Source organism: Emys orbicularis, chromosome 9, assembly GCF_028017835.1.
Source record: "Emys orbicularis isolate rEmyOrb1 chromosome 9, rEmyOrb1.hap1, whole genome shotgun sequence".
Classification (NCBI taxonomy): Eukaryota; Metazoa; Chordata; order Testudines; family Emydidae; genus Emys; species Emys orbicularis.
Genome location: NC_088691.1, coordinates 85,762,470 through 85,775,560, shown reverse-complemented (window position 1 = coordinate 85,775,560; position 13,091 = coordinate 85,762,470). Strand labels below are relative to the sequence as shown.

The 13,091-nt window shown below is 41.3% G+C and overlaps 1 protein-coding gene across 1 annotated transcript in view; it reads left to right on the top strand.

The window, feature by feature from the left end:
- Positions 1-1,183: 1,183 nt before the first annotated feature.
- The window catches only part of PPM1L (protein phosphatase, Mg2+/Mn2+ dependent 1L), a 188,036-nt gene continuing 176,128 nt past the window's right edge, over positions 1,184-13,091 (top strand). Inside the window, exon 1 of the mRNA XM_065410522.1 lies at positions 1,184-1,746. Coding sequence (XP_065266594.1) covers positions 1,348-1,746 — 399 coding nt within the window. The 5' untranslated portion in view covers positions 1,184-1,347. The remainder of the gene's footprint in view (positions 1,747-13,091) is intronic.

The window sequence follows — 13,091 nt, the reverse complement described above, 5'->3', positions numbered from 1 at the left end:
GTGAGTTGAATGCCAGAAGCCCTGGCTGCCCTGGGCTGGACTCTCTCTCACTCCTTCTTTTCACAAGAAAAAGTGCAAGGTCTGGATTTCCTTCCGACCCGACTGGGAACAGATGTGGAAACCTTCATTCCCTCTCCAACCCAATTCCTGTTTTGTGCCCAGCCCATGGTCGGCCAAGTCACCCACCCCTCAGCGCACAGACCCTGTCTAGGCCGGGCCGGGCGTTTTCAGTCCTTGTCCAGGGTCCAGCTCGCTGCTAGGCCGGGGCCAGGAGTCTTCAGCCCTCGTCTAGCCTGCTCTCCAGACTACAGGCCCCAGCAGCCTTTGAGCTGGTTCCTGCCAATCACAAGCGAGGCGGAAGCGCACAGGCTGCTGGGGCTTGTAGGCGGCTGGTTCCCTCTGGGGCTCTGGAGGGGAGGAGGCGGCTGAGCCCCGCCCCGGCCGGGGGAGGGACAGGCGCAAGACGTGGGTGGGGGCACGAGAGGCAGGTTGGTACCTGCGCGCGGCCCTACCGATGCCATCGCTGCTGCAGCCGGACCGCTGGCGCCGGGGCCGGGCAGGGGTGAGGCGGGAGAACGGGGTGTGCGCCCGAGCCTCCCAGGCCTGAGGGAGCCGGTGCCCCCGTGAGCTCCAGGCGGGCAGCAGCCGGGGGGCTGCGCAAGTGGGACCCGGTCCCTGGCTTTGCCTTTACTAGCGGAGCCGGAGCCCCGCTGCTGTCGGGTTTGCATTGTGCGCTGTTCTCTGCTGCCTTGCGCTGCCTCGGTCCTAGCCACCGGGCAGGGTGGCCCCCACTGAAGCTGGAGCGGGGTAGGTTGCCCTTTGGATTTGCATTAGTAGATCCTGCCCTGCATCCAAGCTGGCAGCAGCCGTCCCTGTGTGAGACCCCTGAAGCAGCGGCCGCCGGAGGAACCTGACCTTGCCTTGCAATAGCAGAGCATTGTGTCATCGGGCCGTGTACATCCCGCTGTAGCATCAGAATAACCCTGCCCTTAGTTGGTTGCACTAACAGAGCGTACATTGGTCTTTGCTATCTCACATCAGATCTGTCCCTGTGGGAGCTGGCTGAAGCAGCAGCAAGAGGAGGTGGCGGCTAACCAACCCTGCCCTGGTTGGGTTACTTTGTAGCACCAACATGCGCTGATCTCTACCTTGCATCAAACCCATCCCAGCCGTCTGAGTGAGTGAGCCCACTGGAAGCAGCAGCAGGAGCAAGAGGCTGCGGCTAGCCCTGCCCTCACTGGGCTTGCATTAGCACAGCATGCATTGATTTGCTGCCGTGTCTTAGACCCATCCCAGCCATCGGGGTGCGTGGTGCATGGTGTGGGAGATACACTGTCTCTATAATAAATGATAGAGGATACAATGACTTTGCTGTCTCTGCTGGGCCGGATCATGCGTTACTTCTTGCTAAGACCAGAGACCCTGTTCCTGCTGTGCATCAGCCTGGCCCTCTGGAGTTACTTCTTCCACACAGATGAGGTGAAAACCATCGTCAAGTCCAGCAGGGATGCTGTGAAGATGGTGAAGGGCAAGGTGGCTGAGATCATGCAGAATGACAGGTTCGGTGGGCTGGATGTGCTGGATGCGGAGTTCTCCAAGACCTGGGAGTTCAAGAGCCACAACGTGGCTGTCTACTCCATCCAAGGGCGGAGGGACCACATGGAGGACAGGTTTGAAGTGATCACGGACCTTATCAACAGGACCCATCCCTCTATCTTCGGAATATTTGATGGGCACGGAGGAGAGGCAAGTTTGTGGGGTGATTAATGCTCACAAGGGGGAATGAATAGATGAGTCTCCATTTCTGAGGGTTCTTTTGGGCTGGGTGTTCACATCTTTCTTTTTTTATTTATTTTTTAATTCCAACAGAGAGTTCCTAGGCTCGGGAGCAGGGCTAAGTCTTGGGTCTCCCTTGTCCTCCAGCATCAGAGCTCTTGGAGGAAGCGGGGAGAATCTGTGCATTGACATGCTTTACAACAGGGAATTGTTTGGTCAGTAAAAGCTCCAGGAGGTGGATTCTGCCTTGCAGAATAATTAATACAGACTGCCTGGATAATCTTTTGTTAGGGAATGATGTGGCCTGGGCTCCTCATTCTGTGAGGGACTGGGCTCAGCAACAGGGGTTAGTCTAGGGGGAGATTACACAAAATAAACTTTTTTTTTTAAAGAATTAATATGAACAACCCCAAGTTTTCATACATAGGAAGAAGCTTTATCTCCCTCAGTAACCCACCCTCTTGGTCAAGGCAAGAGAAGCCCACGGAGCTTCTCTTCATCTCTTACATCTCTCCTGATAATGATTTGTTTCTCCTTTTGAGGGGAAAGCCAGGGAAATTCCTGGTTGCCACTAAAATTTTCTGCTTGCTGGTGCTAAACTTTTGATTTCCCAGCCAAGGAAGTTTTTCCTTTTTTTCACATTGTTTTCTGTGGCTTATATTATTACTTGATGAGATGCATCTTTATCTCAAACAGTGGCTGTGAAAACCTTCTTTAGCTTTTTTTCCCTATCTAGGAATACAAAGCTGCCCTTTAGCTGTTTGCGTTGCACACAAAGAGCAAGTTCTTGTAACTGTGGCTTATTTTTCAGAGTGGAAAGGAAATTTAGAAGGAAGTTCCCTTTATGATATCCTAGGTTCAGCCCTGTTATCTGTACATGTGTTTGATTAGGGTAGGAGTTTTTTGGAGGAGTTGGAGAAGAGATACAAGTTAAAATTTCTTCTCGCCAGCTGAAGAGTCTGTTTGTTTGTGTGTTTCTGTGCTGTGGCATGACTGCTTTGGATTTCCTTCAGCTGCTCTCACATATCAAGCAGACAAGGTGTCTTCCAGGAAAAGCTCTGACAGAGATCAGGCACTCAGGGAGCACACAAGGACAGCAGCTGCTGCCCTTCTAAACCTAAATGTGCTGTTTCTAAACCCCATGCATTGGACAGATGGGAGAAAATTGCCTTTATCTTGCTTCAGACAATCTGAAGTCTGCATTACTATTGTCTTGCCGTGGTTAGGATTTTGTCACCGCCGTAATAACCTATTAACACTTTGGTTATTAAAGGCTTTTGTCAGGTTTTTATACTTGGTTATGACCAATACCATATTTTTCTCTTGGATTGGAAGGACCGGTGCATGGCAGTGCTAGTTTCTTAGTCATCCTCCAAGGAGTGGCAGTTAATTTGTATAGAGCACAAATTCATACCTGCCCTGCCGTCCACAAACCTGATAAAGATCACCTCTGAACTGCTCTGCCCTCTGAGCCATGTCTGAAAACAGAACGTGGAGTAGAAATCTAAGTTTTAAATTGTTTTTTTGAAAACTCTAAACAATTTTCCTTGTATACACTAGCCCAGGGGTTCTCAAACTGGGGAGTTGCAAGCTGTCAGTCTCCATCCCAAACCCTCCTTTGCCTCCAGCATTTATAATGGTGTTAAATATATAAAAAAGTGTTTTTAATTTATAAGGGGGGGTTGCACTCAGGGCTTCCTATGTGAAAGGGGTCACCAGTACAAAAGTTTGAGAACTACTGCACTAGCCAGTCAAACTGTGTCTGGAACAACACTGAATTTGATTTAAAAAGCCCAATGTAGACAAATGCATAGTACAAGCATTTTGCCCTTGGCATAGTACACAATAGCGACTGTCTCTCGTTCAATTGCATCATAGATATGTTCTGCCCCTCTCCTCTGTGGGGATGGGAGGTGCTAGAGGAAATCTAAGCACTTGTTTCTAAAGCTGAAGATACTTAATAATGTAAGATTAGAAAGTGCAGTTAAATTACAAAAATATTAATACAAGTACTTTCACTCTTAATAGACATAGGTCTAACCTCAGATTCTAACACTATATACATGTGATATATTCAACAAATAACTTTATATCTCTGCAAACCTCATTTACCTTCTATACTAATATCCACCTGCTGCTGGTGCCTCTGAGAATTTATTCTACTTGATTGACAGTCTAAGGTGGTGTTTAAAATAAAAAGCTCTAATTTTGAGGGCTTTAATAGATCTTGCCAAACTTCACTCAAGCTAATGTCTTAAAATACAGATTTTCTACTTTTCTTAAAAAGCAAGTGTCTAAGTGCTTCATACATAAATGGTTTTCTGTTTTTGTGGTGTTGCATAAAAGAAAATAAGTTATCAGAGCATGAAGTGCCTGGCCTGTGTGCATTACATTAAACACTGTGTTTGCATAACAGTTAATTTTATCTACATATGCCTTGTTGATTTGAACAGAGTAGCACAATGCTTGCTTCTACTGCATGCAAAATATTTGTCTCATTTTTGAGTCTTACGTTTAATTTTTTCCCCTCGATATCTGGGGAGTCTAAAACAAGGTTAATGGCTCCTTGGAATACTGTGCCTAAACATGTAATAAAGCTTTCATAATGACTTAATTTTTTTTTTTTTTTGGGCTAAGTAGCTTCTATAAAACCTCTCGTCTTGCATGCAAAGGACAAGTGAATGGCAATCCCTGAGTTATATATGGAACAATACATGAGGCAGATTTTGCTTTTCTTAACAAAGAGCACTGCAAATATAAAATGCTAAATTAATTCTTCCCTACCATTATCTGTTGCCACATCAGGTGAAGGATAGAGAAGCATCAGCTAAGTAATATTAATTGCTGGATAATGTTAATTTGTGAACATTGTAAGTGTTTTAATATTGTTAGTTTTGCATAAGTAATTCTGTTAGTAGTGTGGGGATTACAAGACAAGAGAGGCAATCTTTAGTCTGAATGGTCAGTAGCCACCCACTGCGAATTTTGATGGCTGCCTACACAATAAGTAGACAATCAAGAATAAATATTAGTGGCATATGTTCTAGTTAAGGGTCTGGTTAGCTACTGCAGTTATAAAAGTTAAAAGGAAAATTACTTTGGGGAATAAAACTTGATACATTATAATATCGTGTGTAGTGCAAACTTTCTTTGGGTAAAAATTGATTTGACTATTTCTTGAAGAGCAATATGGAGTACTCTTACAGTGTGTGTGTTTTAATGGTTAGGGTAGATAACTGGGCAGAAGAAGATATGGAATCAGTTTGTCTGACACTTTATGGTGTGACTTTGGACAGTTCTCTTAAAGGTGATCTACAAATGGGGGTAAAAAACTGGTTGGTGCCTTTTTTAGTTTCTTTAGGATATAAAGAAGGCCTGAGAGGCTGTTTAAGCATTTTAAAAAAGAAATTTAGGTGCTATATAGGCTGGAAGAGTATGAGGAATAGAAAACTAGTTAAATGGTATTATAGCAAACCATAAGAATAAAAACAGACCAGCTGAAAGAGGAAGGGATGTTTAGTCAGACTTTAACATTGATAAATTTATAGCTGTATTGTATATAGTTGGCTTTTCTTAACAATATGGGAAGGAAAACTTAAAAAAATTCAATAAGTAGTTACATACTGGATGCTCCCAATAACTAGGGTAAAAGGAGCATTTTGTAAGTGATGTCATATTGGCCTGTTTAAATGCTAAGAATGTTGAATATTCTTTTCAACTCTTTTGGGGTCTTGCGAAGGGGAGAGGGCGGAAGGCATTCACCAAATAAACAGTTAATGGCTTATTTAAAATACTTGCAAACCACTCAGTACGCCCTTTTGTGCCAGAAGATCTAGAAATTAATGTCCTAAGTAATCAGTGGGAGATGCTGATAATTGATTAACTTAGTTGGTGCTGCAATATATAAAGTGGGGGGTGGGGGTGGGAGAGCAGTGGCCAGCAGTGTAGAGTCCTTACTAATGTTGTCAGGAATGTACTGTATGTAGGTCACCCTGCCCTTCCAGCCTTTTGCAAATATTGTAAAAACTTTCTTAAATTCTGAGCCCACTAAACCAACTAGAGATGATGGCTGACTGCTGGAAGGAAAATAATGGTCGCTTTTGCCTTTTTGACGAACCCCCCCCCCCCAGTATTAGTTTTTATCCTGATAATTCAGTGGTACTCAAACTTTTGTACTGGTGACCCCTTTGACATAGCAAGCCTCTGAGTGCGACCCCCCCCCCAAATTAAAAACAAGTTTTTATATATGTAACTCCATTATAAATGCTGGAGGCAAAGCGGGGCTTGGGGTGGAGGCTGACAGCTTGCGACCCCCCACGTAATAACCTTGCAACCCCCTGAGGGGTCCCGACCCCCAGTTTGAGAACCCCAGTGATAATTAGAGCTTTTGGTGTAGTGTATTATAAGGAAGAAAACAGGCTGATCAGTTGTTTTGCCTTTACTGGTATCTATTGAACACAGAGCTTGTCAAAACTTTTTACCTGACACAGAGGTAATTGTCTATTTCCTGTAAGACTGAAGATAAAGTTTCATCACTAGCATTTAAAAAAAAAAAAAAATTAGCTCATCTTGGGCTGATTTGATTAATTGACATTAAAGGTTCCTATTTGCAGACTTTACTCTTGCATTTTAGAAGAATTTTAACTTAAATTATGTCTGAAGGAAATAAATGAAATGAGCTTTAATTTTTTTTATTTGCCAGATAACACTATATATCATTTTTAATGTACATTCTCCAAGTCAATCAGAGTTCATATAAGCACAAGGAATTGGTAGGGTTACTAATGGTTTTCCTTTTATAGTAATTTACTTCACTTTTCAATCTGGGATCCTTTGCAAAGCATTTAGTGTTTTGAATAAATATGTACAGTGAGGGGGTTATGTTGATACATGAGTCTCAGATCTCTATTGGCCCAAAGAACTGCCCCCCAAAATAAAATGAAATATAGCAAAAATTTTATTGTTGGATAAAAACAACGTGGAGTCCTTGTGACACCTTAGAGACTAACATAATTATTTGGGCATAAGCTTTTGTGGGCTATAACCCACTTCATCAGATGCATGAAGTGGAAAATACAGTAAGCAGGTATAAATATACAACACATGAAAAGATGGGAGTTGCCTTACCAAGTGTGTGTGTGTGGGGGGGTCAGTGCTAACGAGGCCAATTCAGTTAGGGTGGATGTGGCCCATTCTCAACAGTTGACAAGAAGGTGTGAGTATCAACAGTGGAAAAATTATTTTTTGTAGTGATCCAGCCACTCCCAGCCTTTATTCAGGCCTAATTTGATGGTGTAAAGTTTGAAAATTAATTCCAATTCTGCAGTTTCTCGTTATTTATACTTGCTTACTGTATTTTCCACTCCATGCATCTGATGAAGTGGGTTATAGCCCATGAAAGCTTATGCCCAAATAAATCTGTTAGTCTCTAAGGTGCCACAAGGACTCCTCATTGTTTTTACTGATACAGACTAGCACGGCTACTCCTCTGAAATCTATTGTTGGATAGTAAAACAGTCTTAGCTCACGGGTATGATGTCAGAGAGCTACACTTCCCACATTGCAAAATAACTCTTATATCATTCTAATTAAGACCTGCTGTATACACAAGCTTACTGCAGTTATGCTAAAGGTATGATATTTAAGCCAGTTTAGTTAAACTGGTCAAAACCGTATGTATTTCATTTTTAAACCTGGCTTATCTGTTTAGTTTGCACTGGTAAAGTTATGGTGCAAGCCAAACTGGGATAAATGATTTTAAACAGATAAGTGTGTCCATACAGGGACTTGCATTGGTTTAACTAAATCAGTTTAAACACACGCTTTTAGTTAAATCCATGCCAAGGGCTCGTCTACACTGGGAAATGAATGGTGTTCTAATATGTTAGTTAACATAAATTACAGTAATATGTTTTAAAACACTTGGCACCTAGTGGTAGAAATATGTTATCTGGTCATGGTTAACCCTACTACTCATTTTCCCAGTCCAGATAAGCCTTAAAGGGACTGGAGTAGAAATGATGATTGGGTATTGGAATTGTGATGGCGTTAATGCAGCAGTTCAGATCACTTTAAACTTTGTCTGTTTACAGTAGAACTCTTTTTCTATTTCTCTTTTGACAAATGCAATCATAGTTCAGTAATGTAGTAGACCAGAGGAACAGAAATGATTAACAAACTGTCCTCCTTCAAGCATAGTAGATAAAATATAATTCAAGAAGCTAGAGGTGTGTACTTACGTGACTTAAGGTTTTGGTGACACCACAAGGCACTCTAGCTTTATCTTGGTTCACATCTCTTCAGTACTTCTTTATGACTATCTGTGTAGTATTTGCTTGAGAGATTTTGACACTTTCTTATTCAGTTAAAATGAATAACTGAAATTTTCTGGACTCTGGAGATTTGACTTTTCAAACCAGCCTGTGGCTTGTAGAAGTGGTGTTCTGTAGAGCCCTGCAGTGGGACTGGGATAACAGCCGGAGCAGGTAAAATGTACTTTGTTGTGGGTGGGATTGGATGGGCAAAAATACCCCAGACTCTGGTAATTTGCAGGAAAACACTAAATCTCTTCTCAGTTTGTCATAAATAGAATTTCAGCCATTTGTTTTTAAAGAAAGATTTAAATACTTAAATTTAAGCATGGGATAGAAAGAAATTTGATGTGTATTATAACAAGGTTTAAGCAAGATTTGTTTTATTCTTTTAGTGGTAAAAATTGTCTGAAGTCCGTTTATATAACAGACCCTATTTATTTTTAGTGGCAAGGTGAAGCGCTCTCTCTCTCTCTCTCTCTCTCTCTCTCTCTTTTGCAGGATTTGCGGGATCTAAGGTTTTTGTGGGTGGGAACAGGATAAAAATGCAAGAAACAATGCAGAAGCGGGTGGGAGTGGGTATTGTGGAGCAGGATGGGAGGGGGATTAAAAAATTAGTGCCGCGCAGGGCTCGAGTGTTCTGCTTCTAACTGTTGGGTAAGAGAAGAAGCTTTATTTTTTCTCCCTCTTCCAGTGTTTCCTGGATGTTACAAGACAGATGGTTCTCTTCTACTCAATTCATGTTTCCCCCCAGCCTTTTTGTAGTTGCTTTTACTCCTCCATAAATCACTCCAGTCTTCTGCTTCACTCAAAGCTCAAACAGCAACAGGAAATTGACATGATTCTTAACAGTCTCATTGCTTCCCATAAGGGTCTAAATAGCCACTAGTGAAACTGACCAATGTCCTGTTAATTTCACTCAACTGACTGGTAAACCTGTGTACCAGTAGAGGCACTGCAGCTGTAGGAAGGCAGCATTGTATCATCAGTTTACATTGGTTCTTGTTAGGAAGATCCTTTGCATCTAGAAAGGCTAAGTAATAACTTTAACAAATTTAAAAACTTTCATTTTTAAGATTTCTAACACTGATGATTTATGCCCCCACGCTTGCCAGAGAAGGCTTCTCCTATTCTCTGAGCAGATTTTTCAAGCCCTTTGATCGAATGTCCTGAGTACGCTATATGAGCACCCTTCTGATTTTCACATCCTTTAGATTGTTGTTGTTAAAGGATTTTAATGCTTACTGTCAAATGTAAAGACTTGATCAGAAAAGTACAGTATAGAAAACTTAAATTTTCCTGCAAGTTATCAGAATATTAGCAAATAATTTAGTTTTTGAATGAACAGAGTAGAGAGAGAGATAAAAACCCTCTGGATTCTCTCTATTTTTTTTTTAAAAAAAGGTCTTTTTATAGGACATTGAACAAAACTGTGAGGGATGTGGGAGATCCTTGAAATGTTTTATGCTTTTTAATAGCAGTTTGTAAGCTGTCCATTATACCATAATGCATTGTAAAATGGCACAACTCTTTTTAGACCTGTATAGATGGTGCTATTGCAGACTGTCTATCTGTTCAATTAGTCCATGAAATAAAACAAATACTTGTAATGACTGGTATTACACCCTTACAGGTCTAGAATAATAGAGGCCATAAAATATTCTGATTGAATTTTCTATGAAACAATGAATTTTTATTCTAGGAAAGTAGCTCAAGGCTGAGAGGTGCTCAGGTGGGACAAAGCCTCTAACTGAGTAGAGAAGCCCCAGGATTGTCAGGTAATACAATGAAGTGGGGCAGGGTGAAGAAGCAGCAGCATAATTATTCTTCCTGGGAGCCTTAATGAACTTCAGTGAGAGAGCTGCATGACAGCATGGAGTACCAATCATACTGCTGATGATACAAATTGATTATTATGATGCTGAAACATTGCCAGCTCTCATCATCTCCGACCTTGTCTGATTCACAGCTGTGTGAGCAGCTGACATCTCCAGCCAGACAATCAAAGTACGTGTTGTAACTGCTAAACCACAATGCAATTATCCACTGCACCTCGTGTCGGCAAACCTCAAAGCTCCCCTGGAGAAATGAACATTTATTTGCATTTACTTTCAATGTTAAAATTTCTGTTGTTCCTTGCAAATTTTCTAGTCATCATTAATCTTGGCAAATCTTTTTTTTTTTTTTTTTAAACAAAATCCCCCTTAGGGATAAACATTAATTTAATAAAATTCTGTTTTTAATAGCAGAGACTGTCTGTAAGTGCTGCGTTCAACCAATAAACTTTTTAATGAAATACATTTCTTTACTTTTTCATTTTCTACCAGTTATAAAACTGCTGGAAGGCATTAAAGCATTTCTTCTGATAAGTGAAAGTGCATATCCCATAATGTAGTTCTCTGATCCATCCGAGGTCACGTACCATTAAAAAAAAAAAAACTAAACAAAATACAAAAACCGTGCATTTAAATGAGGATGTTAATTTGCAGGTAATCTAGATGGATCACTAAACTAAAATTGCCTAAATCTCTTCTCCCAAACCAGTGAGGTAATTGTATTGGGATAACTGGTAATGATTAAATGTTATGTAAAATATAAATTCAAGGTTCTGTGCATGTTGCATGGAATCTTAGTGAGTGGAAATTTTTTTGGAGTAAGATATGATTTTTAGACCTGAATTTTGATTAAAATGTTATAATTTGACATAAAAACCCTCTGGTTTCTCTCTAGTTTTTTTAAAAAGGTCTTTTTATAGGAAATTGAACAAAACTGTGAGGGATGTGGGAGATCCTTGAAATGTTTTATGAATAGTTTCATCTGTTTGACTGTTGTTGTCTCGTTTGCTGTATTGATTACAAGGGGTTAATTCCAGGCAGGCAGGAAAGTAGTCAATAGTTTCAAGACAGCACCATTCACTGAATGGACCACGGAGGTGTCATTTGCTTTTTGAAGTTTACTCTGAACATGCTGATTTCAACGTCCTGGCTTGGTACAGGGATGATGTGATGGGCCCAGGCAGAAACTGTAACAAAGAACTTTAGGAGGGATAAAAGCACAACCCTGAAGTGGGGCTCAGGGTGTGTGTGGAAGAGAGGCAAAAGGACTGAAACCCCCACCTCTGGAGCCTGGGAAACTAGGCTCACCTAAACCTTAGGTAAGATGGTTTTGTTAAAACCCTTTTCTTTTGTTATGCAGTGTTCCTACTGCTGGGATTAAACTATTTGTTTTGAGAGAGCTATTTTCACTAGTGGTCACAACACCAAAAGGTGTCAAACCTCATCAGACGCTGAGTAATCACAGTTGGCACACATGTTGGTGTGAATAGCAGTGCCTACTGAAGTGCTGCGCAGTAACTCCCCCAGGTGGATGCTGTGGGTGCAAACTAACAGGTTCCTAGTTTGCATTAATGTAATCCTCTTCAAACAGGGCTATATTAACGTGAACTAGGAATGCTTTAGTTTGTGACTGCAGCATCCACATAGGGGAGTTACTTTGGTACGCACTGATATTTAGCCCCCCCCCCCCTCCCGTTAGTCCTACAGCAGGACAGCATAGAGACACTCCCTAAGAATGGGAGAGAAACATAAGGCTCTGTCCCAGGACAGATGACGACAAGAGGCCTAATATGTGGGGGAGGGGTGCAGAGACAAGGGAAAGATCTAAGGTGCAACTGGCACTGAACTGTGACAAAAACGATGGACCGCATTCTGTCAAGAGCATGAAAAGTGGTGTAGCTACCCTCTCTTCCTCCATAAGTGGATATGTGTGCTATTGTAAGCTGCGTTTAACATGCACCTGTACATAGGCTACTAGCAAGCTTGCCATACTATCATTATATTTCAACAAAGAGACAGAATAGTCGAGGGCAGAAGGGAGTGTTGGCATAGCAGCCATTACTGAGTCAGGGAACATTTGTCAACTTGCAGACCATGCCCCAGACGCTTTGGCTACGTCCCTGCATGGAAGGCCTAGGGAGCAGCATTTCCAGTGTGCCAGTGTCCAGAATCAGGAAAGCTAACGTCTGCTCTGTGCTCCCACTGCTGGCCATCAGTTTGTTGGCATGTGCCTATACTCATCATGACTCAGGGCTTGGCTCAGTATTTTGTTTTCCGTCTGAATGTTTTGCAGTAGCAATTGATGGAGTGTCAGTATTCCCAGAACTGTGTGGCCTTTAATGTTGCTTGTCTTCTAAAAAGAAATGCTAACATAAGATGCTACTTAAGTTTATAAACAAATATGGGCATGTTAATTTCTCCTTTTGGAAGAGAGGTAAATAAGTGTTCTAAATGTTGACTTTTGCAAGAGTCTTATATGCAATAGGGAGAAAACAAAACAGTGCAAAAAGATGTGTTTTTAATACAAATGAAGTCAACATGTAGCTAACTTAATACAGTTCAGTTCCTCATAATCAAGATGGGATTGCTACGTAACATTGAAAATGATTGTTAAAACATCTTATTTGTATGAATAAGTGAACTACATGGCTACTGAATAGAACTTGTCTCAAAGCTACTAATTACAGCTGTGATATTGGAAGAAATAGCAGACCATTCAGAGTGATTGAATCCCCTTTGGATGAACATTGCATGGAAGAGCCAAAGACGATAGTGCATTGGAATAATATCATTATTACCTTTAAAAAAGATGTTTTTAAAGCTCTGGGACAGAAGCACTTTCTATTTCCTGCTGCCTCCCAAGAAATGCTTGATGGTCTGCTTGAATATAAAATAGTTGTTTGAGAATTACTTCAAGATGGCAGTTTGCATGCTGGATGTGGTTGCAGAGTTCTACATGGGTTGTCTTCAAAACCAGCTTTACTCAAGCATCAGTCTTTGAATTACTTCACTGGGAGAATATGCAGAGTGCACCTGAAGACTTCATTATAATCGTTCTTTCCTTTTTATTTTTTTTTAGTTGCTTGGATTGAAGCTTACAAATTCTTAAACATAAGTTAATGTAAACTTGTTTCTGAACTAGACTGGGAATTCTTATAGCTGTTTCAGA